The following is a 26,507-nucleotide window of genomic DNA, read 5'->3' on the forward strand; positions in this document are numbered from 1 at the left end:
AGTCTTAGCCCGGTCCCAAATAACAATTGCATCTTCATCCTTGCCCCAAAAAAGGGCATTGTTTCGGCTATTCCAAATATTCCAAAAGGTTGTGACAAAGTCTTCGAAAGCCTTCCTATCCACGAAGCCCAGGGCTGCTTCCATCCAATCGATACACCTCTCGTAATCAAAGTCAAGCAACCGACCATCAATCCCACCAAGAGAGAGGATCGCACGGACCTTCAAATAATATTTAAGAGCATGGATGGTCATCTTATCCCTAGCACCACACCTCAAGCATCCACGATCAACACTCTACTTAAAGGATGAGATCTTCACATTTGTCGGAAGTACTTCATGCCCCACCCTCCAAGCGAAAATACAAATTTTAAGCAGACTCTGAAGCTTCCAAATGACACTCCAAAAGATCTGATACAGGTTGAAACCAATTTGCTTGAGAATAAGCTAAGAGTAGGCAGATTTTGTAGTATAAATCCCCTTCATATTATGAAACCAAATGATCATATCTGGCGGCCCGTTAGGAATGATAAGAAACTCACAAATATGTTCCACCATTCCTTCCCCATAAAGCTCACAAACACGTTCGCCATCCCACTCAATATAGTGAGATTTCCATAAATCGCGAACCACCCTCTCCCAAATACCCTCACAAGGGCACCGCAATGCACTACAATTAAGACCCTCGAAACCTCACTGATTTGACCCGATCCTCACATTCATGCCATTCCCGACTTGCCACCCAAAATTGGTTTCCAAGGCTTTAGCCACCATCACGATACTAGTCCATGTAAAAAAAGGTTTATCCACCTCCTTTAGGTGGAACACTTCACCATCTAGAAAATATTTGGCACTAAGAACTTGTAAACAAAAGGGTATCTCTGTAATTGATAATGCGCCACACTTGTCTACCAAGCAATGCAATGTTGAACAGACTAATGCCTCTGAATCTAATCCCTCTCATACCCTTTGGTGTGCATAAGACATTCCAAGCCATTATAGCCCAAGCTCGACCCTTTGACTCACTAGCCCACCAAAAACTTCGCATCCTAGAAATCATATTATCGATCGTGCCCTTGGGAACATGAAAAATTGAAATAACGTAAGTAGACAAATATTGTAATACAGCTTTAATAAGGACTTCTTTACCACTATAGGATAATAGCTTTTTCGACCAATTATTTATCCTATTACAAAATGACAGAAAATGTGTTGGAATACTCGAGTTTTATTCTTACCGATGATAAACGGAAGCCCGAGACAATTGTCCATGGTCTCATTAACATGTATCTGAAACCATCTTTCCATCATCTTAACAAAAACATCATTTGCAGTATTTCTAGTTACTTTTAGATCAACTAACGGTTCTGAACCATGAGTCTGAAGATTATTACTTTCCAAACCTTTATCAATAATATCACGAGAATCCAAAAACATCTCAAATACATATATACAAACAAAGTTTAGCAAATCTATAAAAGACTAGATAGAAACATGTAACATGCATACTGTGGTGTAACTCAGCCCTCAATTGTCCGAAAATTGACTCAACTTAAACTCTAATACCAACTTGTAACACCTCAATCCCCATGAATCGACTGAGGCATTACATAAACAGAATACAAACTTAGCTCAATTTTTAGTTCAATTGTGATCCATAACAACTTCACTAGGTAGAGAATCAGAAAACATCTTCAAAACACAAGTTTATTAAACAATATACACCACAGGATAAAAGTAAATGGATTTAAATCTTTGGTTGAAGACTCTTATTTGAAATACAATACTAGTAGTAACGATTACTTATAAAATAGTTTGGCATAGACAAGTAGAAATCATTTCATAAATCATAACTTAATAAACTGTAACAAGTCCCTCAATGAGTAACATTCTTATAAATATGTAACTGAATAAAATATATTTATTACATAATTAGTTTTAGAATAGATTTATACGACACCCCCAAAACATATGCATGTTAATAATTAGTTTTAGAATAGATTTATACGACACCCCCAAAACATATGCATGTTACAAACAAAAACAAATAAAGCTTACTGTAACAACCCGGTTTTGACCCTAATCGGAATAGTGGTTTCGGGACCACAAATCCCAATTAGAAAAATATTATTAATATTATTTTGTGTGTTTATTTTGTGTGCATTTGATTGTGTGAAATTTTCGTGTTTTAATTTCGTCGTTTAAGTGTCCGGTTTAATAAAAGGGCTTAATCGCGTAAAATGAAAATTTAAGGGTTAATTATAAAAGCACCTAATTGTTGTTGTCTTTATAACTTAGAGGTTTTATTATGCAAATAGTCCACTATGTAAGTTAGTGGGTGGCAAATGACTAATATAACCTTATTATATATGTTATATATATAAAGGTTAATATAGTAAATTAAAAATAAGACTAATATGTGTTTAATATAACAAATTAAAAGGGCCATGTTCTTCATTTTGGCCGAATATAGAAAAGAAAAGAAAGGAAAAGAGAACAATAAGGTTCGGCTATCTCTAGGTCTAATTAAGGTATGTTTTTGCTTCGGTTTTGATGATTTTTACGTTTTTGATATCGTTGCTTTGAATACTACCCAACCCATGCTTGAATTTCTAATTTTGATGAATATTTTGAGTTATGCCATTGTTGAATATTTGTGTTTTGTGATGTTTAATGATGAATAATGGAAGATATGTCTTAGATTAACATGTTTTGTCTTGGGATTTTTGATGAATTTGAGTATTTAGGGCTAAATTGTAAAAATAAATTTTTTGAGGGACTAAAATGTGAAATAAATGCAATGTGTGGACTTGTATGAGAACCATGGATATTCGGCCCTTGTGTGGTATGGGCAAATTTTGTGTATTTTGTGTTTTGCGCAAAAAGGACTAAATTGCTAAAAGTGCAAAATGTTAGGGGCAAAATGGTAATTTTCCCATTTATGTATTTTTGGACTTAATTGAATGTTTTGATGAATAAAAAAATTAAATTTGATTATGTTTAGATCAAGAAACGAAGAAAATGAATTTGGATCGGGGAAAAACGAAAGTAATCGAATAGTCGATCGTGTTTGCTGATATCCGAGGTAAGTCTATCAGCTATTTAATGTTATTAAATTAATATATATGTAGGTATATCTATTATGTTTGTTGTTGAGCTAAAATTAAAAGAAATTTAATTGAATAAATTCAAATTATAAATGGTATAAATATGTATATACAATGTTCGAATATATATATGCTTATATAAATATTTTTGAATTAAGTTAAAGTATGAATGGTATAAGGTCTATATATATATTCAAATAATTATATATGTATCTATATGTATATATACTTGAATTTGGTTGGTTGTATGAGAGTTATATATATGTGCACATAAGATTCAAATATATGTAAGTAAATACATGTAGAAATTCTTGCTTAAATTAAAGATATGTATAATACATATGTATACATAAGTTTCGAACATATATATGTAGGTAAAACATTGGGTTTGATTAAAGGTATGTATGTTGTAATTGTACAGATAATTTCGAATAAGTGGGTATAAGGGAGTTGGAACATCTATATATATATATGAATAGGTCTTGATTATATTTTAAGATATAAATGTTAAATACGTACTTGGGAGTTCGAATATATCAAAATGTATATTCGTGTACAGATTCTTGAATTTAATTGAATGTATGAATTGCAAACTCTTTGTGATTGAATATGGACTACAATGAATGTGTGTTTGCTATTAATAAGTATTTGAGGAATTATTTTGTATATGGGAAAATTGAGATTTTCAGGCTTAGAGCTTAGCAGGCTTATTGCCGGTGAAACACTTCAAACAAAATGTCTAGCAGGCTTAATGCCGGTGAAATATTTCAGACTATATGTCTAGCAGGCTAAGTGCCGGTGTACTGAATCAGGCTTTAAGCCTAGCAGGCTAAATGCCGGTGAATCTGTTTTTAAGTATGTGATTAAGTGTATAATTATATGATTTTGGATATATTTAATTGATAAGTATATTTATATATACATTCGGCTAAGTGCGTTTGATGATTATATATATTCGGCTTATGCACTTGTAAAATATATATATATATATGCTTTGGGATTTTGTATTTGATAAATATATACTTATAAATATTTGGTACACATACTTGATTAGTAACTACATATGCAATCGAGATATATATATATACCTTTGATTATAAGTATTTGATAAAAATGAATGCATTCATTCATATGTATTAGATTTGTATTTGCTTAATGTTTATCATGAGTATACATACATATTCGGTTATGATATGTGTATAATATATATATGCTTGGTTGTGTACATTCGGTTGTAATGTGGTTTGGTATAAATATATAATCAATTGATCGCATTCGACAGGTATATATATTGGACTATAAATAAAATGATCTGAGTACAATAATGTATAAATATTAGGTTTTCGTGTTAATTGAAATCTCAGTGAAATAGATTAAAGAGTTATATTATTTATATTTATATACATTTAGTTATGCTGTAGACTTACTAAGCTTTAAAAGCTTACTTTGTTTGTTTTCATCCATTTGCTTTTATAGATTTTGGAGACGCGTTACGAGCTCGGGGATCATCAGCATAGTCTATCACACTATCGACTTCCTTTGGTATTTTGTTAAATATTTGAACTCAATCTTATGGCATGTATAGGTTTGAGTACGATGTTAATTACATTTTGATTGTAAATTATAATAGCTATGCGAAAGTAATTAAATTTTCATGTTGTGATCAGTTTGGTTTTAAAAATGGTTGTGTTTGTTCGGTAATGCCTCGTAACCCTAATTCAGCGACGGAGACGGGTTGGGGTGTTACACTTACTGTAGAGATTGCTTCTTCTAGCTGAGTCTCTTCCAATAGTCTACTAAGAAATATCACCTGGAAGAAGGAAAAGAAAATAGGGTAAGTTTAGAGAGTTCCAGTTAGGAAAACTCAACACTTAAATAAGAACATATTACACTGCAAGTTCATAACATAGACTAATACACAGAACTCTACACGCCGAGACATACGGGTGGACACTCTTATCACATTGGTGAATACGTTACCATAGCGTATAACATTTTAGGCGAATTCTCATATCTGGTGCATACCATCTTTCATAACATTGTACGTACACTAATATCCTTTCCTCCAAAGAGAATTATAATCTGAATAGAATTGATGCTTCTTTATCAAACACGATCTTTTCTCATATTTACCTTTGTATCACAAATATCCCTTCAGGAAAATTCATACATGCTTCCAATACTCACTCGGACGGATTCAATATACCAATCATTAATTCTTAACAAATACGTTACGTTCATCAACATGAATCATAACATACTTCTTAATCATTAACCATTCTTTTAGAAATCAATTGATATATGTATCATACAACACATATAGAATCATATTAACTTATTCTTTTCGATACATAATAAATCATATAACACATACAGAGACATTAACTTACTCTTTACACAACATTCCTTGGATTGAACCTCGAATCCCACATATCAGAATAGATCATACGTGTCATATCATTTCGAACACCTACGTGTTCCTGTGAGTTCAGGGCTCTTTGTCGTGGTTAACAACTAACATGTCCTACCGTAGGCAACACCCATAACCTTAGGCTAGTTAACAACTAACATGCCCTACAAAACCTAACGCTCACGTCAACTGGTTAGTAACCAACATACCCTACCAATGACCGCCAAACTAGTTAACAACTATCGTGTCCTACCAGTGGCCCATCATATATCCCCATCTGGGTAGCAACTAACATGCCCTACCAATAGTCACACTTATCTGCCATTTTGGTTTGCAACTAACATGCCCTACCAATAGCTCACTGTATCTGGATACTGAGTTCATACCCCCAAGGAAGTCATATATGTTTCATATCATGATCATGTGCACATACAAACAATTTTATATAACACATTTCCAAGGTTTCAAGGTCCTGTTCACACCTAGACTCTAACTATGACAAACACACTTTTATTGTTATATGCAAGACAGAGAAGAATAGCATAGTATGAAAACTCACCAATAATCTCAATAAAATTTGCTATACTATATCTACTGCTTCATGCATAACTCTATCTTTCGAATCAATCAGTTGCTTCTTCTCCGATAATGAACTCTTCTTAACAGGATTTCAGAGTATAACAAAGCAAAATAAAGGAGAAAAAACCCCCTCACTACAAAGGTTTTCATTTATATATATCTTATAGCTTCCTCTCCCAAAGCTAACACGTGGATAGTATGCAATGCTAACTGACCGCCTCCGAACGTACTAACGTCTAGAGTATGAATATTGTAGTAAAAGATATGGATATATAATGCAGTATACACAAGTATATGGGTCTAGTTTTAATATAGTTACAATAGAGTGGTGAGTACTCCGGTGATCGTACCTAATGGAGGTGAGTGCTAGATCAATTTTAACCTAAACACTGAAAGATCTAATTAGTACTTTAATTTAGTTATAATATAAAAGTAAAATACAATGAGTTTTTAATATTTTTGTAATAATAAAATAAAATAACCATAAAGAAATAAAATTTAATAGATCAAAGAATATAATAAGTCAAATCTGTTTATGGGTGATTAACTCACTTCGGTAATCCCCATCAATTATCGCTTCGACTTCCTCATTAATTAACTAGCTATTATTCCAGCAGGATCTTCTGATCTTCCACTCAAATAACGAGTCAGCAATGACTACTTATCTTCTAACCTCACAGTCTAGACTAGTTTGGGGTGAAGGTGTTCACGGATGGCCAAACCAGTTTTGGGTTAATTCCCACATTAATGACTTCCTAGGGCTGTTAGGCCTTTAGGTTCTTCCTTTCTCAAACAATTGATCCATTGGGTAACCCTATAAAACAGTTAGTAGGTCATACATCCACTCGCTAATCCCCCATAAAGGGATTAGTTCCTCATGGTTTTCATAAACAATATAGAATTGATATAAAGAGAGAACATGGTAAATGAATTGAAGTGTAGAGTTTAAGAAAACACCTAATTTATGTTCGAGATAAATATGAATCCACAAAGTCTGATTGTCTTCACAAATCAGATCTCTCGAGATAAAACAATAACAACTTGAAAATAAATCTAAAAATCTAAAAGAAAGAAAATCTAAACTAGAATTAAAAGTAGAAAACTATACTAAGGAATTTATGTCTATAACATGTGACAAAAGAGTTTATTTATAGATTTTAGGTGGTCGTTGTCCTTAACCCTAGGTTAGATGATGTTCCCGAGCTTTAAGTTTGACTGTACAGACCAAAATGCCCCCTAGCTCGCGTTAGTTTTTGTCTAGAGTTGATGTCACGAAACACTAGGACTTGTGTCGCGACAGAGGAGTTAGTATACTCCTATTGGGATATCTTTAAAGGTATGTCGCGACACCCTTAGGCTGTGTCACGACATCGAAGGTAGTTTCGTGATTTTTTCATTCTACTCCTTATGTTGCGACACTGTTTATTCTGTGTTGCGACATAGTGACCAATATCGATTTAGTACGTCTTCTAATGGTATCCCGCAGACTTGCAAAGTTCATTGGCTCACCCTTAGGCTTCATTCGGCCTTTGAGGTCAATAAAAGATTCAATTTATACATTTTATTAACTTTGAGAAAACATACAAAAATATAATTAAAACTTAATGGAAATGCTTTCTTTCAAGCTCCTAAAGTGCAAAATTAGTTTAACCTGCTACACTGAATTACGACAAATCACTAACTCGTTTTCTAACATGGCCAACATAATCATTATAGGTAAATCGTACATTAAAATAATCATTAAAATTCTATAAATTCCTAATTAGGCTTAATAAGGAATTAACTAAACATAATAGTAGGCACACATGCATAAATAGGAAACAATTAAATTCAAAATCCTATAAATCATTACTGGCGTAAACAAACAAAAGGACTTAATATACAAAAATTTTAGAAAAGAAACACTTCTGGCGGGTTCCTCATAATGACCATGCCAAAACACAAAACTACAATTTAAACTTCGCCCAAAAAGTGAAACATAACAGATTTACCTATAAATCAATCAGTCCACCACTCATGGTGCACAACTTATACAAATACCTCACTGGCAGATAGAACATAAATCAGTTTTACCTTGACTTAAATTTGTACTTAACTTTTAGCGCATACAAATCATCAACAAGACTACGCTGGGCGGGGTATTACAAACCTAGTAGAGAGAGATCTAGATCTTGAGTGCAAATGTGAGGTTGCAACACTGGTGGATAGTAAAACTTAAATAATTGTTTCTACAAGGTTGAAGATAGTGAATTATCTATTTGGGCAAGGCCCCACAGACGTATGTGGAAATTGAATTGCATAACTAATTGTGTTTGCGTTTTTGTTCTTCAGCTGTTATGCCTAGCAATTATAATTACTTATATTTTTCTTGTAATAATAAATTGTTTTCTTCAAATTGGCATCAAAGTTTAACACTTGACGTATTAAGTGGTGTTCTTGGTGTTGATTCTTGCTTGAAACAGAAGGTTCGTCTATCTCTCATCTTCTTATGTTAGATGGTTCCAACTACACCTACTGAAGATTAGAATGAATGCATTCATCAAGTCTATGGATGAAAAGGCTTGGTGTGTTATGTTAACTGTTTAGGAACCTCCATCAAATTGACGCTTCTGATGTAAAAACTCCTTAATCTAAGCTCACTTGGACCATTAAAGAAGAGAAGTTGGCTAATGAAAATTCTAAAGCACTGAATGATATATTTTTTGGAGTTGATGGCAAAAAATTCAAAAGAATATCCAATAGAAGAACAACAAAAGAAACCTATGATATCCTTCAGATTGCTAATAAATGAACAAACATCATAAAACAGTCTAAGTTGAAAATGCTTACCACAAAATTTGAGACTATCAATATGCTGGAGAATGAGTCTATTGGAAAGTTTTATGCAAAGATGTATGATTTGTCCAACCAGGCTTTTGCACTTGGCCATGAATACTTTAATTAGAAGTTGGTTAGAAAAGTTATTAGATCTTTGTTTAAGAGATTTGCCAATAAAGTCAATGTCATTGAAAAGACCAAAGAAATTGACAGGATAAGGATTTATGAATTGATTAGATTGCTGCAAACATTTGAGATCAATCTTGATGAATCAAGGAGGAGCATGCCCAAAGGTGATCAATGAAAAAAATTAATAAAGCCTTTAAGAAGTTATTTAGGAAGAATAAAAAGTTCGATGCTGCCAAAAACTTCACCAATAACAAAGACAAAGGGGTGGTGACCAATGATAATGCTATCAAGGATAAAAAGAATGGCCTAAAATGTCATGAATGTCATGTATTTGGACACATATAAGTTGAGTGCGCTAATAATACCCTAAAAAAATCCTTGTGTGTTACCAAGAGTAATGAGGGCTCTTCCAGTAGTTCAAGGATGATGAGGATTATGTAAGAAACTATATTGCTTTCACCACACAAGTCAGTACACTAGATGAAATTGACATTGACGCTGATGGTGGTTCAAATAATGAATCTAATGTTGAACTTTTGTAGACTTACAAGGCTATGTTGGAGAAATAGGAATAAGTTTGTGATATTAATGTTAAATTGGTGGATTAAATTTCATGTATGAAGAAAGTGAATCAAAAGTTGATCAAGCAGTTTGGGGTGGAAAATTCTTTCTTACATGTCAATACTAGTTGTTTGGAGGCTACACAAAAGGATCTTGTGGCAACTCAGTCTATGTTGAAAAAATTCAATACTATTGGTAAGAAACTTGGTGAGATACTTACTATTGGAAGAAGAAATCCCAAAAAAAAAATGGCTTAAGATATATCAAGAAGAAAATGAAAGTCGTAGCATAAACTCTTACAATGTTTTTCAAAGTCACAAATAACACTGGTTGTGAAGAATGCTCTATGAATGTGTTGTTAATCTGTGCAAACAAGTAAGGGTGCCACAATCATAAGATTGTGTGTTACTATTGTGAAGTTCTGACATATCAAACCAATATGCTTCAAGATATTGGGAGCTTAAGGCTGAAACAAACAAATATAATAGTTGTTGCAATTACTCACGGCCGCACTCAATGTTAGAGGAAAATCTTATATGGAGGAGAAATGATTAGAGATGTTGATTACAAATCAATTGTTAAAGGTCATTATTGATCATATTTGTCATGTTCGGTGTTGATAACAGATGCTCTAGCTGTATGATTGGTAATCTATCTTACCTATTTGACGACATTGAGGAAAACTATGAAGGTCAACAATCAAATTTTTGGGAAATAAGCCTTAAAGTTAAACTCAAGTATCAAATTGGAAAATAATCTTAAGTACGAAATTGACAATTGAAATTAAATTTAGGTAGCAAGAGATATATTAACCCAAGAATAAAAATGAAAAAGCGATAGAAGTTGATCATATAGGTTTTGAGAAGCGCATCGTCTTCATCTAGAGGTCGTGGGTTTTTCTCGTCCTTAAAACTCATCTTCTAATTTGGTGCCATCTTTGGATCTCTCACTTTTCTACCTTTCAGATTTCGTGAAACGGAGAGGAGATATCTTTATTCTTCTGAACTTGCAACTGGGTAATCCCGGTTTATTTGGTCTTTTGTTTTTTATCAATGGGTTACATCACTGTCTTTTGATCCAACGGCTAAGCGGGCTCTTTTTAGAAATTTCCCTAATACGACGACTGCAATTTTTCTTTTTTTTTTTTTATAGAAGAGGAAAATTTCATTACAGCAACTGGTCCAGGCCTTTTCGTTCGTCTTTACGGTACTTCCCTCCGTTTGAACACTTCCAGGTAATATGTGATTTCGGGTTTTAGTTATTATAGAAATTTGCGTAAACATTTACCTAATTTAATTTGAACCGAGTTTCGGAATTTGAGTTGATTAGATCTGAAGAAAAATGCCTCCCGCCGCTCCTCGATCCGGAGATGCGATCTTCGCCAGCGTAGAACGCGTGGTAAGATAAAACACAGCTAAAATTCTTCTACTTTTCTCATTCTGTTTGGAACATTGGTGGACCATTTCACCTCTTTTAATTTCCTTTTTTATCGTTTGAGGATTTGTTCATTTCCTTTATCGCCGTAGTATTCAGAGAGAGCAAGAGAGATTTTATGATGGAGGGATCTGTTCTAGGTTTGATTTGTAGAATCTGTTTAATATCTTTTGGCTACCAAACTGAAGTTATACTGCTGTTTGTCGTGCTGTTGATAATTGTTATGTTTCTGATACTTGAAAAACTTGAACTGATGCAGAATGCAGAACTATTCACTTTGACTTATGGAGCAATAGTGCGTCAATTGCTTACTGACTTGGAGGAGGTTGAGGAGGTTAACAAACAGCTTGATCAAATGTACACTCTTTCTTTTGACAAACTTCAATAGTTATTTAGTATAACCATTTGATCTATGATTGATTTATGATGGGTTTCATGTCATTGTTATATTGATTTGCCGAGGTTTAACTCCTCTTCTTTTTTTATGACATTGAATTACCAATAAAACACTATTGTATTTGAATATTGCTATGCTATCTTCTTATCATGATAGGAGCCTGATTCCAAGACATCAACATTTGGGTGCACATGTGCGTGGTGTATATGATGTATCTGTGCATGTCTAAATGCATCTTTATGTATTTCTTCCACTCATTCAGGCCCTATATTTTTTCAACTTGATGCTATGAAGGGTTGGCTCACAAACACTATTAGTTATTGGAACATCATAAAAACTCCTGTAGCTTTCTACAACTTAACCGGGAGTTAATGGGCACTGTACACCTATGTCTTCATTTTTATTCTGTGCTCAAAACTATTTCCTCAGTCCTCATTCATTTCCATAGTGGATTAATTTTTTAGCATACCCTTTCTTTAGACAGTCGCCTAATCTTATGTGTAATAGATGGATCAGTTTGTAGTCATTCTTAAATCTTAATTAAGCTTATATGTTGTAATTATTATGAAAGTCAAATGGTTATTGTTGGGATGGTCTTGGAGATAAGTTTAGATGCCATTTGGCTGTTGGGAAGGATGTTTGTTCTCTTATTTATTTATGGATTTTGATGACCAGGAAATTAGGGAATTCATTGACATGTTTCTTTAGAGAAACAGTGATCTACTTCTGCTGAGAGGGGTTATCCTGGGATTCAATTTGAGAGGAACTCGGAGTTAGTAAAAGCTTTCATTTTTCATTATTTTTCAACAGTGGGAATTTTGGGGGTGGGGGGGGGGGAGATCTATGCATGAATTTGACGAGACATCTTCAATGTATGTTTCTGAATTTGTTTTATTATTAGAGCAGAGATGGTGATTTTGTAAGATCTGTGAAAACGTGAGAGCAGGTAAATAGGTGATTGCTTTCATGTGACTGGTATTTGCATGGGGAATGGAGGGAGGGAGAATAATCAGTTTAGGAGTTACGTACTATTTAGATTATTGACTGAATTGATGTCTTCTTGGATGTGCTTTCTCCTCTTTGGCATGTCAGCTAAATTCAGAAACTGGATTGTGGATACACTTTATTGTTCGTTTGTTACTGTGCGCATTTTGGATTGCTAGCATTTCTCAGTATTGATAGCTTTCTGTTTTATGTAATTTAGTTAATAACTTGATTACATAATGACAAATTTCTGACTACTTAAGCTATTTTGAGTACCACGCAGGGGCTATAATATAGGAATTAGACTAATTGATGAGTTTCTAGCAAAATCAAATGTGTCCAGATGTGTTGACTTTAAGGAGACAGCGGAAATGATTGCCAAGGTGTACAATTACTGTTGGGTTTATCTATATTGAATCAAATTTTCTTTCATCTGTTCCGCAATTGCTCTATGATCTGCCGTTCATATAATGCTATTTGGAGTAGTGCATATTTTTGCTTTCTGTTATCTTTAAGCATATTGTTTTTTTTTGGTTTTGAGCTGATAAAAATCAATTAGCAAAGACTAACTGATTTATTGAAATTACTAATGAAGATGTATGAGTTTGAATATTGGTCAGTGTAATAAATATGAGTAAATCTCTTATTAGATTACGAGGAACAGATATTAGGACTTTATTACAATTTGCTTATTTGGGATTTCCATGAAACAGACAATTAAATGTAGAAAATGGGGAGAATAGACAGCTTGGGTTGGTTCCATTCCACAATAAAAGAGTATAATGGTGGGATATGGTAATAAGAATTCTCTATCTCAATAGAGATTAAACTAAGATTGGATATATCCAGAAAGAGTAAATTAGCACTTAGAACTTCTACAGCTACTTGGACTCCAAATAAGAAACTAAATATAAAACAACACCTAAACTATAAATAAAGACCCTATAAGGCTATAACATAAGAAAAACCCGAACTAACCCCCTAAACTCAGAACGTGCATTTATAACTACCCAAAATTTTGTAAGGATTACTATGACACTTGAAGAAACATATATTTAAGAACCTTCAACTTTTACTTGAAGAAACATATATTTAAGACTTAAAGCCTACTTAGTTACCATCTAAACTTCTCTTTATTGGATATGTGTCAATTCATGGCTTGTGCATTAGAGCCTCCCTTATCACACCTGAACACTTTTCCATGCTGCTGCCAGCATGCTTCGTTATTACATATATGCAGTAACAGAGTGGCAATATTCTCTTTGACCGAGTTGCTTATCAGTTGCTTTCCTGCCAAAACAATGTATGATTGACTGCTTGTTACAGCAGGTCAACTGCATCACTAATTTATTTTCTCCATTCAAGTAGATCTATATTACAGGCTATGCTATAGTAGACTGTTATGGATGATGGTATATGCATTCTTGTTCTCTGGTACATAAATTGTCAATTGAAAATAGATTAACAAAACATGTGCATGGAAACGTGTATGATTGTGGACATGCATTTTCACAAAGACATACGGATGCCTTCATTTTTTATTCATTTCCCCTTTTCAGATAGATTATTTTACTGTTCAATGAACAAACATGAGCTTTTGAAAGATTTATGATTAATATTTGCACATTGCCTTAGGTTTGAAATGTTTGCTGGACTTGTTTGTGCTGGAGCTATTAAGATGTCAACCTAGTTCTGTTTTTTAACGAATATGAAGTAGCCCCCCATTCTTGTTAGCCCTAATGAAGCTTCTTTATAGGTGGGTTTCAAAATGTTCCTTGGGGTCACTGCATCTGTCATGAACTGGGATGCTGATGGCACTTGTTGCAGCATTGTTTTGGAGGATAATCCCCTTGTGGACTTTGTAGAGCTTCCTGATACTTGTCAAGGCCTCTACTATTGCAACATTTTAAGTGGAGTCATAAGAGGAGCCCTAGAGATGGTGAGTGGAAATACATCTTTGATCCCCTTCTATTTTATAGTTTCTAGATTATGGATCTATTTTGCATTTGATGGGCAATTGAAGTATGGAGACATCTTTGGTCTTTGACTACCACTTCAATCATGCCATGGCTGTTGTAGTACATTGATGCCCTAAATCTCATTTATTTTGTGTATTATTGGTATAGAACATATAAAAACTTTACACCTCTTGATTATTTTGCTTAAAGTGTGAGTTTAATCATGGCCTCTAGAGAGATGGAACTATGTGGCCATCTATTATAATCATAGCCATGAATGGAAGTCATGAACTTCATAGGTATTGTATGCATTGAATCATTCCTAATTACTAGCAATTCAATCAAAGTAAAAGTATTCTCTGTTTTCCAACAGGTAAAAGATATTCGTGTTGTAATAAAGTTCACCTATAATTTTTCAATGGCGTGCTATTGTCAGCTTCTTATACCTCGATGCCAGATTATTATTTAATGCCATGCCTCTTTAACTTTAATCAGTGCACTTTTAAAGTCTGTTGATGGTTTCATGGAGCAATAATTCATTCATCCTCTACTTAAAGAATAGGAGGCTGAAATAGAAAACTGGGACATATTTCCACTTTTTGCATTAGAATATTCCAAATCCTCAGTACTTGTGGGCAATTGGGTCTCTTTGTAATTTTTTTCATTGTGTGATTCCCTCTGTTGTTCAGGTGGCAATGAAGACGGAAGTCACCTGGATTCGTGATATGCTTAGAGGAGATGATGCATATGAGTTGCAGGTTAAACTTTTGAAGCAAGTTCCAGAAGAGTATCCTTACAAGGATGATGAGTAACATGCCTTACTTACCTCTATTAATGGCCTTGCGCACTTGCCGATGTTCTATTTCCATTGTTTTTCTGTTTCTGAAGAACATTAATATACGTTTTGTATGTCATCTTGACCACAATGTATCTTCCATTTTCATTTAGGGTTTATATGATCTATACTCCGAAGTTATTAATGTTATTAATCCTGCACATCAGTAGTGATGGCAAATGGGTGGATTGGATTGGATTTTGGTATGGACCCTTTGGGTCAGGTATTCTAAGTTTGAGCATTTTGATGTTGAATTATCCCAAGTATGGATTATTTTACACCTTCAAATCATTTTTGTTTTATTCTTGTTTTCTTAGGTTTGTATCATTCTTGAGTTTAAGCCATATTATTTTTTATTCAAACTAAATTGGATCTTGAAAGACTCAATTGTAATTAAGTAGTTCAAAGTTTTCATTTTTTCCGACTTGAAACATATATCCAATTTTAATTTTTAATAACAATTTTTTTTATTTATGGTATATAATTGTCATATACATATATATTAATGGTGTACAGTTTGTCTAAAATCATTTGGTTATTAATATTAAAAAAAATCATGTTTGCTGTTAATTAAGAGGATGCGTATGATTAAATTAATCATATCAAAATGTTACTCAAGACGTTATTAATTACTAGTTGATAGTTAATTTGTTTTGTACGCCTCTTGTCTTGAATAAGTGATGCTCAAATACATATCTTTTTAACATTTTCTTGAACTTTTCATAGACCAAATCTGAGCATAAATAATCAGATTTCAATATCTATACATCAACTAACAATATTATCCATCAATGAACATCATTATTGTTTTTTTAAAGGATAAACTTAGTCAAAAACATCAAAAATGATTCGAAGAACATAAATTAATTTTAAGTCAATAGGCTTATTCGATACATTCATTTTTATTCATGCTATCTTTTGTAACTTCATTACAACAAGTACCATCAGACAAAATTTGCGAAGAGATATCGGGGGATACCATCCCACTGGAAGAAGTCTGCTCTAGTCAAGGCAGCACGAGCCAAAGGTATGCGCCACCCGATTAGCAAGCCTTCCAATCCATTGAAAGGATACCATACTAAAGTACTACCTAAGAATGAGACAGTCGGCTAAATAGATTCCCCAATCAGCAGAGCAAGCATGGCGACCCAATAAAGCTTGGACCAGTCTATAGGAATCCGACTTGATCACGACCCGATCAACGGCCAACGAGTGGAGCCATGACAGTGCCTCTCGTACCACCATTGACTCCGCCAGCAAAGGAGACAAACTCGCGCCAAGATAACCTGTACAGCACTCAACTAAATCACCACGCCAGTCACCGAGAACAGCAGCCCAGTCCGCGGCTTCCTCTCGAAAGAGAGCAGCATCCACGTTGCATTTTGTTGACACCATTTTTTGGATGAAAAAAAACGGTCGACTTGGGTTTTGAAAAATGAAATAGGAGTTGCCACCAATCCTTTTTCTTTATGAGGTGTGATTGGATCACCTCGAAAAGTGGTTGTTTTTAATAAACAGTTTGATTTTATTAAAACAACAAGTTTGGTCCACGAAATTCAGAAAAACGAGTTCGGGAGTCGGTTACGCACGAGGAAGGATTAGCACCCTCGATAAGCCCAAAATTGGTACCTAGTTGATTACTTAATGCCTTAGTGTTGAAAAAACTGAAAACTTTAAGGAAATTTAAAAATACGATCCTTGTATCAAAACGTTGAAAATTTTCAGGAAATGTGGCATATTTCACGTTAATCGAGGAAGAGAATCGTATCCAGTAAGTTAGGACACAATGTCTCAAATTCCCGATGCGCAAATGAATGCTGAAAATTTAAAGGATATTTATCTATCCCGGATTTTTAAAAAAATCGCGACCAGTAAGTTAGGACTCAATCTTTTTTTTTTAATTCCCGAGATCGTTTAAAACTTGAGTTTGAAAAGATTCACGTATTTAAATTTATTGTGAAAATCGAAACCCAGTAAGTTAGGGCATGACTTTCTCGAATCTAAACACGAGATGCTATTTATTATTTCTTAAAAATTCCCATCTCGAAAAAACGTGTCATATCCAATGCGTTAGGACACCACGTATTGAATTCCCGATAATGAGCTTTTTATTATTTTTAAAAGAGAAATATCGATTATTTAGATTCAACGAAGAAAATCGGAACCCAATACGTTAGGGCTCGATTCTCTCGAAGATCCCAAATACCGAGTATTACTTATTTCTAAAATTTCTTTTTCGAAATCTAAATGAAAATGGGTGTAATAGAATAACGATGATAATGATGTAAGTAAAATAATAATACAGCAATAACATCAAAGATAAGATAAATAAAAAAAAGTACAAATCAATAACATACGAAATAGCAATGTATACAAGCAAATAAAATTAAAGCATTCCTTCAAATCAATGATGAAAATGAAATAAATAAATAAGTAAAGAAATGAACAAGGCTATAAAAATATAAAAAAATATATATATGTATATACGTAAAAATAAAAATAAGAAGAACATATGTATATATATATTTAATCTTGAGATATAAATGTGCAAGTGTGTCTGTGTATACGGGTGTATATATAAAGTATAAATAATAATATATGTAAGTATGTATATATATATATAGAAAATAAATAAAATAAAATAAAAGTTTATAGACGTATATATATAAATGTTTAATGAAGCTAGACATATATATAGCAAAACGTATGTATATATATAAGCTAGAAAATATTTAAAAAGAGATATAGATATATATACATAATAAGATATAAAGATATTTATAATAAGGTATATATATATGTTTATGAAAATTTAAAATGGCATATAAATATGTAAATATGTAAGTAAATCATAATATATAGAAATAATATACATGCATAAATGTAAAAAAGGAAGTAAGGCCTACTTATGATATTTTTTCTATACGTAGATACATATACATATATAATAATCTTTTAGACATAAAAAAAATAAAAAAAAATAAAATGAAAAAAGAAGAAAAAATACACAAATGAAATAAAGACAATAATATCAACAAGAAATAATAATACTAAAATATTTGATTTAATGGGGAATAAGTATAGTAGTCAATTTAGGATCAAATAGAAAAAAAAACAAAATTTTAGGGCCGTAATTAAAGATAAAAGAGACAAAAAAGACTAAATTATAATGCGGATGAAAAGAGGAGGACCGAATAGGGCAATAACCCCTGTTGATTAAACGACGCCGTTCCAACGAAGTCAAAGCGCATGGTCTAAGGACCAAACTGAAACAGAAGCAAAATTCGATGCCAAAATTGCAAATATAAAAAAACTGCATTGAATACGCCGCAAAAGAGGAAGGACCTATGGCACAAATATCCCCCTAAGGCAAAATGCGCGGATCCTTCCCCCTGGGCCGGGTCACCGCGTGGGTCAAGGGGTCTCAAAACGGCGCCGTTTTAATAGTATTATAAAAGCCAAATTTCTTTTTTTAAAACCCTATTTTCAGCCTTTCTTCCAAAAAACAACAAAAAATCTCTCTAGTTTACTCTCCCCTTTCTGAACTCCGGCCCTGGGTCCGGTGAAGCGTCACCGTCGACGCCGTCGCGCCGGCCACCGTGCGCGGTGGCCGAAAAATTCAAAAAGGTAAAAGTTTGCTTTTTGTTTTACGTTTATACGTTATATATATAGTTTTTAAAAATAAAAGAAAAATAAAAATAGAGAAAACAAACAGTTTCAAAAGGAAGAAAAAAATGAAGGGAAAAATAAAAAAATAAAAGGGAAAATAGAGTTCATACCAAAAAAAAGTTTTTGAATCTGTTTTCTTTGCCTTTCTATTTCTTGAAACCATGAAAGAGGGGCCGAACCCCTTTTACAATGTTTGATATGGCTTTTATAGCCATTTTACAACTCTCTCTTTTTGTTTGTTTTTCTCTCCTCTTTTCTGTTGTTGGTACTGCTATTCTTTTATTGTTTGCAGGTACCTTGACGAGACAAGGCAAGAGGGCGAGCAGTGGACCAGAGAGTAGGTGAACGGCGGAGCAAAGGAGTTGGTGAGAAGGCCCTAGGTGCGACGCACCTAAGGTTAGGGGGGATTAGGGTTTGCTGTTAATTTTTTTTTAGTTTGTGGGCTGTTGTTGTTGGGCTAGATATTGGGCCATGGATTATTTTGGGTCTGCTTAGTGTAGGTATAATTTGGCTTGGGTTATGGGTTTGTAATGGGTAAATTTGGGCTTGTACAGCTGCCCCTCTTTGCTCGTTGTCGTGTAACGAGAACAGAGAAAAGACCAAGAAAGACCAAATTTGCCCGGTCTCGCCGAGTCTGGACTTCTCTTGACGCTTCTCTTCAATTAGCTTCACTCCAGTCCACTGTGCCTTGTTGCTTCGATCCATTCCACTGCAACTTCAGAGAGATACGACTTGTAGCTTCAATCCACTCTGTTGTAACTTTAAAGGGTGAGGTTGGTGGTTTAAATTTACTTTCCTACTATCTTGGGAAGATAAGATTCACCGTCTTTGATCTGCTCCACTACTGCTTAGGGATACAGAATCTACAATCTTTGACCTATTCCACTACTGCTTAGGGTGATAGGACCAATGACTTAAATTTGCTTCTCCACTGTATTGGGAAGATAAGATTCACCATCTTCGATCTGCTCCACTACTGCTTAGGGTGACAGAATCTGCAATCTTTGACCTACTCCACTACTGCTTAGGGTGATAGGACTAATGGCTTAAATCTGCTTCTCCACTGTATTGGGAAGATAAGATTCACCATCTTCGATCTGCTCCACTACTGCTTAGGGTGATAGGACTAATGGCTTACATATGCTTCTCCACTGTATTGGGAAGATAAGATTCACCGTCTTTGATCTGCTCCACTACTGCTTAGGGATACAGAATCTACAATTTTTGACCTATTCCACTACTGCTTAGGGTGATAGGACTAATGTCTTAAATCTGCTTCTCTACTGTATTGGGAAGATAAGATTCACCATCTTTGACCTATTCCACTACTGCTTAGGGTGATAGGACTAATGGTTTAAATCTGCTTCTCCACTGTATTGGGAAGATAAGATTCACCATCTTCGATCTGCTCCACTACTGCTTAGGGTGACAGAATCTGCAATCTTCGACCTACTCCACTACTGCTTAGGGTGATAGGACTAATGGCTTAAATCTGCTTCTCCACTGTATTGGGAAGATAAGATTCACCATCTTCGATCTGCTCCACTACTGTTTAGGGTGACAGAATCTGCAATCTTCGACCTACTCCACTACTGCTTAGGGTGATAAGACTAATGGCTTAAATCTGCTTCTCCACTGTATTAAGAAGATAAGATTCACCATCTTCGATCTGCTCCACTACTGCATAGGGTGACAGAATCTGCAATCTTCAACCTACTCCACTACTGCTTAGGGTGATTGGACTAATGGCTTACATATGCTTCTCCACTGTATTGGGAAAATAAGATTCACCGTCTTTGATCTGCTTCACTACTGCTTAGGGATATAGAATCTACAATTTTTGACCTATTCCACTACTGCTTAGGGTGATAGGACTAATGGCTTAAATCTGCTTCTCCACTGTATTGGGAAGATAAGATTCACCATCTTCGATCTGCTCCACTACTGCTTAGGGTGACAGAATCTGCAATCTTCTACCTACTCCACTACTGCTTAGGGTGATAGGACTAATGGCTTAAATATGCTTCTCCACTGTATTGGGAAGATAAGATTCACCATCTTCGGTCTGCTCCACTACTGCTTAGGGTGATAGAATATGCAATCTTCAACCTACTCCATTACTGTTTAGGGTGATAGGTTTGTGTCTTCGATTTGCTTCGCTGTCAAGGTAGGAAGGCAAGATCTGTTGTCTTCGACCAGCTCCACTACAATCGAAAGAGGCAAGGTTTTTCTTCGATCTGCTTCGCTGTCAATGTAGGAAGGCAAGATCGGCTATCTTTGATCTGCTTCGTAGTCAGTACAGGAAAGCAAGATCTGATGTCTTCATTGATCTGTTCTCTGGGGAATATGACCTATACAATGAACCTAATTATGCCTAATGATTATGATGGCATGATCAAAATGAATCAAATGCTCCTAACTAGACATGTGTGAATGGTGTTCGCATGAATGCAAAATTTTATTTTTCCGAGAATGATCCCGCTTAGGTTGTCATTACTCGAAGTTTATTAAGGTTTTGTAACTAACGTGCTACGACGTCTTCTTGCCTGACTGGCTTTTCTGAAGAAACATTTAGCCAGGTTGCCCCTCACTGTGAACCTCAAAGTTTAATCCATTGGGGCGCAAAATTTGTACCATCATTCTCTCACTGTAATCCAAGGGTAGAAATATGTGGCCTTTCCTCAATCCTTTCCTACCACAATTCAAGGATACAGGACCTGAATCGTTCTAGTTCCTTACACCATTCCCAAGGTGTCGTACTCATGTGCAAATGAATGATCTCTTCTCCGAGATAACCTCTTCCTATTGGCTGATAATCATTACTTGCTTGTTTATTTAAGCTTTGTCATTGACACGATGTCTTGTCATTTTGTTCAATCAATGTACTTGACAACAAAATCCAAAGAGAAGGTCAAAATTTAGACCATTCATTCTCAAATTTCAAACCTTTAAATTTGGTGTGTTCTAAACAATAGTCCTGTTTCAGGTTCCTGTATTATTTAGAAACTTTTCAGAGTAATATGCAAAACTTCCTTTATGAAAGTTTTATTAGTCCATTAATCATTATCCCAATGCAACATGCTTGCAAAAAGGGTTATAACAATGGATAAGAATAAAGTTGGTTCTGAACATAGCTCAAAATGAATGAACTCTCCAGAATAGTAAAGTAGGATAATAAAGAAATTGATTAGGAATGCATATCTTGGAAAAGAATAAAGTATTTCAAGAACAACAAATTCAATATAAATAATATGAGAATTGGGTGCCCCAGATATCGCAGTTTGAACTTCTCTGTACAAACTTTTTGAAGACCATTCTGAGTTTGACATCTGTTTAGGAGATCTACATTGCTTTGTCGATGCCCCAAGATGTCGCCTACCCTTTCTTGTTGATTCAAGTATAACAAGATCACCACATCTGATCAAAATTTGAATTGCTCTGATCACCTTATGCCCCATTCTGATCAATATTTGAGCTGTCCTTTTTCGAGTTTTCAACTCAAATCACCTTTGGCCTAAGATGCCCCATTGCGGGTTTTCCCCTTTGCCTCTCCATTTTTATTTTTCATTTTTTTATTTTCATTTTTTTGACCCAAAGTGCCCTTTGCGGGTTTTCACATTGGTCCTTTATTCTTTTTTAAATGACGTGTTTCTTGACTGGGTCCGAGTTTATAGGATTAACAATCTCACTCAGGATCAGTACTCCTCTAAAAATGGTCATCATAGGGACATTCCCGGTTTGGCATTCATTTCCCTCTAGAATCTTTTCGTTGAGGAAGGATCTTCTTTCAACATCTAGCCCTCTTGTGGAATTCTCTGGGATGACCCTGTTTGTCATGGGCTCGTATCATTTGCCTTTGGCACATCTGACTCTACTAAATAGTTTTTAGCCCTTTTCCTAGGGCCAACTGATCACATCACGATTGGATCCCTCCAACAAGCAATGCGGGATTTTAATAGGTAAAACTACCTCAATTTTGTAAACCAAAAAGAGAGGTGTTGCCCCAGTATAGATGTTCGACAAGCAATGAGGGCAAATGGTAATTTCCTATACCAGTCTTTGTTCACCTCTAGGTAATTCGGTGACAAACGTAGTGTCTGCTTCTGAATTGATTTCAGACCTCAGTTATCGTGCTATCATTTAAGTTCAATGCATTTCCCAATATCATCCTCTTTGAAATACTGTATCGGTATAGGATGACCTTGATCCATGAAGTAGCTTCTCTAAAAAATGAAGCAATGTCCATTAGAAGTCTTCAATAATGGTGATGTCCCTGCCCCATTTCGCTCAAAATTTGAGTCGCCCTTTTCGGGTTTTCAACTCAAATCCACCTTTGGTCAAAGCGCCCTTTGCGGGTTTTCGCCTTGACCTCTCCTTTTTCTTTTCTTTTTCTCTTTTCTTTTTTTTTCTCTTATTTTTGACTTTGATTGATTTTTCTTTTTTTCTTTTGACTTTGATTTTTCCTTTTTTCTTTTCCCTCTTTTTTTCTTTTTTTTATGGAATCTGAACTCATAGGGTTAGGCAAGTCCTTGTTATCCCTTCCGAAGGATCTTCTTTGATCTGATTTCCTTCATAGAGCCTTCTGGGGCGAAAGTACAATGGAAAACTTTTGATCTTCCTTTTTAATCAGGATAAAATCCCACAAAACCTGAAGAGATGGAAGCTCGACTTCAAATGGGCAAAGCTATGCTGAGTCAACGAGAGAGGCATTTGCCCTGACGAAGAATTACATCGTTCACTGTAAATTTCTAAAAACGTGCTTCTGTGCAGATTTCATTATTAGCGATTAATTCGGGCATATCCTGGTATAATCATACAAAGACATCTTTGAACTCTAGAGGTTACTCAACAAGGTCTTGCTTCGTCTTTGCGGTCAAGTCAATTCTAATATTCACCAAACTCACAATTTCTAATGATTCCTTGAGAGGTAGGATCTGTTTATCCTCTTACTCTACCATCTTCAACAAGTCCAGAGATAGGCTACAATCCATGTCATTTTCAAAGCCATGAGATCCCTCTAAACAAATGCCTCATTCAAGTGGAAAATCTGAGTTTGCAGCAGTTTCATTCATGTCATTGATATCTGAGGACTCATAATAAGTACCAAAGAATATACAAAAGAATGTATAAATTTATGAATAATTATTTATACAATATGATTATGAATGAATGAATGATGTGGAAGAAAATCTAAAAGAATGAAATAATCAGAAATAATTATTCAAAAAGAATGAAAGAATATTGGCTCAAAAAGGAATGCAAAGATGTATTTTATTAGAATAATGACTTTTAGACATTAGCCTATTTCACAAAGGAACTTCTATCATTTTTAGGCTAAAAACAACAAAAATGTTCTGAACATTACTCTAAATAAGCTCTAAAAACTACAGGGGTTTCTTCTGCAGTTTAATTACTTAGAACACTCCAAATTCATAAGGGCAGATATCTAACAAGGTCCTTTTTCATTGAACGTTTCCCAACACTTTTTCACACTCACTCCATTATCAATCATGACTGGGTAGCGAATTCCCTGCTACGTTTGGTCCTGATAGGACGCCAAATTTTACGATCCCCATCTTAATAAATCTTTCAACCAACTTCTTGAACGTAATACAATTTTCAATCGAGTGCCCCGTAATTCCCGCATGATACTCGCATTAGGCATTCGCATCATACCATTTAGGATATGGAGGTTGCATGGGTTTTAGATAGGAGGGAGATACCACATGTACGTCATATAAGTTCTGGTACAGCTCTCTATACGTCATTGGGATGGGTGTGAATTGGGGTCTTTCTTCATTTGGCCTTGGATTGGATTCCTACCTTGAAGAACCTTGTTGGTTAGTGGTTACTACTCTTGCTTGTCCCACCATGATTGGTTTAGAATAGCCCTTGTTAAACACGCTTGCATTGTTTATCTTGTGCTCTTTCTTCATCGGGGCTAACCTCTTGGCGCTTTCTCCCGTTTCTATCTTGCCGCATCTTATAGCGTTCTCTATCATTTCTCCCGACATCACTATATCTAAAAAGCTTTTAGTGGCGCTACCCAACATGTGATTTAGAAATGGAGCCTTCAAAGTATTGATAAAAAGCATGGTTGTCTCTTTCTCTAAAAGTGGTGGTTGAACTTGCGCTGCCGTTTCCCTCCATCTCTAAGCATACTGTCGGAAGCTCTCATTAGGTTTCTTTTCCATGTTTTACAATACAATTCGGTCAGGTGCTATATCCATTACATGTCTGTATTGCTTTATAAAGGCTTGCGCCAAATCTTTCCACGAGTGGATGTTGGCCCGACTCAATTGATTGTACCATCTAGCCGCTGACCCGACCAAACTGTCCTGGAAGCAGTGAATCAGCAGTTGATCATTGTTGATATACGCGGTCATCCTTCGGCAAAACATAGTGATATGAGCTTCGGGACAACTTGTCCCGTTATACTTCTTAAACTCCGGCATTTTAAATTTGGGAGGGAGGACCAAATCGGGTACCAAGCTCAAATCTTTGGCGTCTATTCCTTGGTGGTAATCAGTATTTTCCATGGCTTTAAACTTCTCCTCTAGCCATCTACATCGGTCTTCTAATTGTTTTGGCAAGTCCACTTTTGTCTTCTCTATTTCTGTTGCATCATCGAGATCAGGAACCACGGGATTGATAGGATTATCTCTAGGATTAGAACCCGAGCCTGTTGGGAAGTTCATCGATGCTGGGGCACCGACTTGGTATTGGGATCTAATGGTGACAGGTACCCTTTGTGGGTACATCCCTTGTTGTGCCTGGATATTGGTTGGGGTGAAACCTGGAGGATAGGCAGGGTCTTCATGATCATCCCCAGAATTTACCACAGGGTTCTTCCCCTTATCATGCCCTCCAGCCATAAACTGCTTTAATTGATTCAATAAATCTCTCTGGGATTCTTCCATGTCTTGCTGCATTTTAGCTAGTTTTTCTTGCATTTGAGCTTGCATCTGTTCTTACAATTGCTCCAATCTCTCTAGTCTTTGATCCATTTCTTTAGTCTTGCGGCGAGTACCGTAGTGATATCTAATTGGCAGGTTTTTGTTGATTTCCAGGGTAACTGAAATAATTTTACCTAATTAGGGTCACTTTGTGAAAATTTAATGCATATGATGCAATGCAATGCAAATGTATGAAATGAATGCAAAAAGAGACGTTGATTCTTGGTTCAATTCTATTAGAACAACTTTACTAGAAAACAAATCTCTTTACATAAAGTGGATATATACACGGCTTTTGCCCTCATAGGCAGAGGCATTCGATCCTCTTCTTTATTCGAGCATTAAGATAAATCTCACGAATTCTTCAAAAGGGACGTCTCTTCTATCTCATTTTTTCTTGATCTGGGCCGCGACTCGTTGCTCGCTCATCCTCGTTATGCTCATTGACTTCTCTTTAAGAAAGTTCAGTGGCTCTCGTATAATCTTTGTCATCTTGAATCCTCGGGCAACGGAGCAATAGTTGTGTTGTCCTCTATCATCTTTCTCTTGTTGTGTTTTCTCGAAACATATTCGGGCAACCATATTCTTTTCCACTTTATCAAAAGACCTATTTCCTTATGACAAGCTCTCTATTTAACAACCGAACCTGAATCAACACCTCTTTATGATGAAAA

General features: G+C 35.1%; 2 protein-coding genes across 3 annotated transcripts; one reads left to right on the top strand and one right to left on the bottom strand.

The window, feature by feature from the left end:
- The first annotated feature begins 10,290 nt into the window (after positions 1–10,290).
- On the top strand, positions 10,291–15,462 carry LOC107891361 (trafficking protein particle complex subunit 3). Of its 2 annotated transcripts, XM_016816129.2 has the most exons (8): positions 10,291–10,486; positions 10,566–10,616; positions 10,753–10,834; positions 10,930–10,998; positions 11,294–11,391; positions 12,699–12,798; positions 14,172–14,354; positions 15,063–15,462. In XM_016816129.2, exons 4-8 carry the CDS (start codon positions 10,942–10,944, stop codon positions 15,183–15,185), a joined length of 561 nt encoding a protein of 186 aa, XP_016671618.2. In that variant the 5' UTR covers positions 10,291–10,486; positions 10,566–10,616; positions 10,753–10,834; positions 10,930–10,941; the 3' UTR covers positions 15,186–15,462. The 2 variants fall into 2 exon arrangements, with proteins under 2 accessions (XP_016671618.2, XP_016671616.2); XM_016816127.2 differs by having other exon boundaries at positions 10,360–10,616.
- A 9,612-nt stretch (positions 15,463–25,074) lies between these two features.
- On the bottom strand, positions 25,075–25,842 carry LOC121220768 (uncharacterized). The gene has a single exon (XM_041100222.1). It carries the CDS (start codon positions 25,840–25,842, stop codon positions 25,075–25,077), a length of 768 nt encoding a protein of 255 aa, XP_040956156.1.
- Between the last annotated feature and the right edge of the window lie 665 nt (positions 25,843–26,507).

Source organism: Gossypium hirsutum, chromosome D09 (genome assembly GCF_007990345.1).
Source record: "Gossypium hirsutum isolate 1008001.06 chromosome D09, Gossypium_hirsutum_v2.1, whole genome shotgun sequence".
NCBI lineage: Eukaryota > Viridiplantae > Streptophyta > Magnoliopsida > Malvales > Malvaceae > Gossypium > Gossypium hirsutum.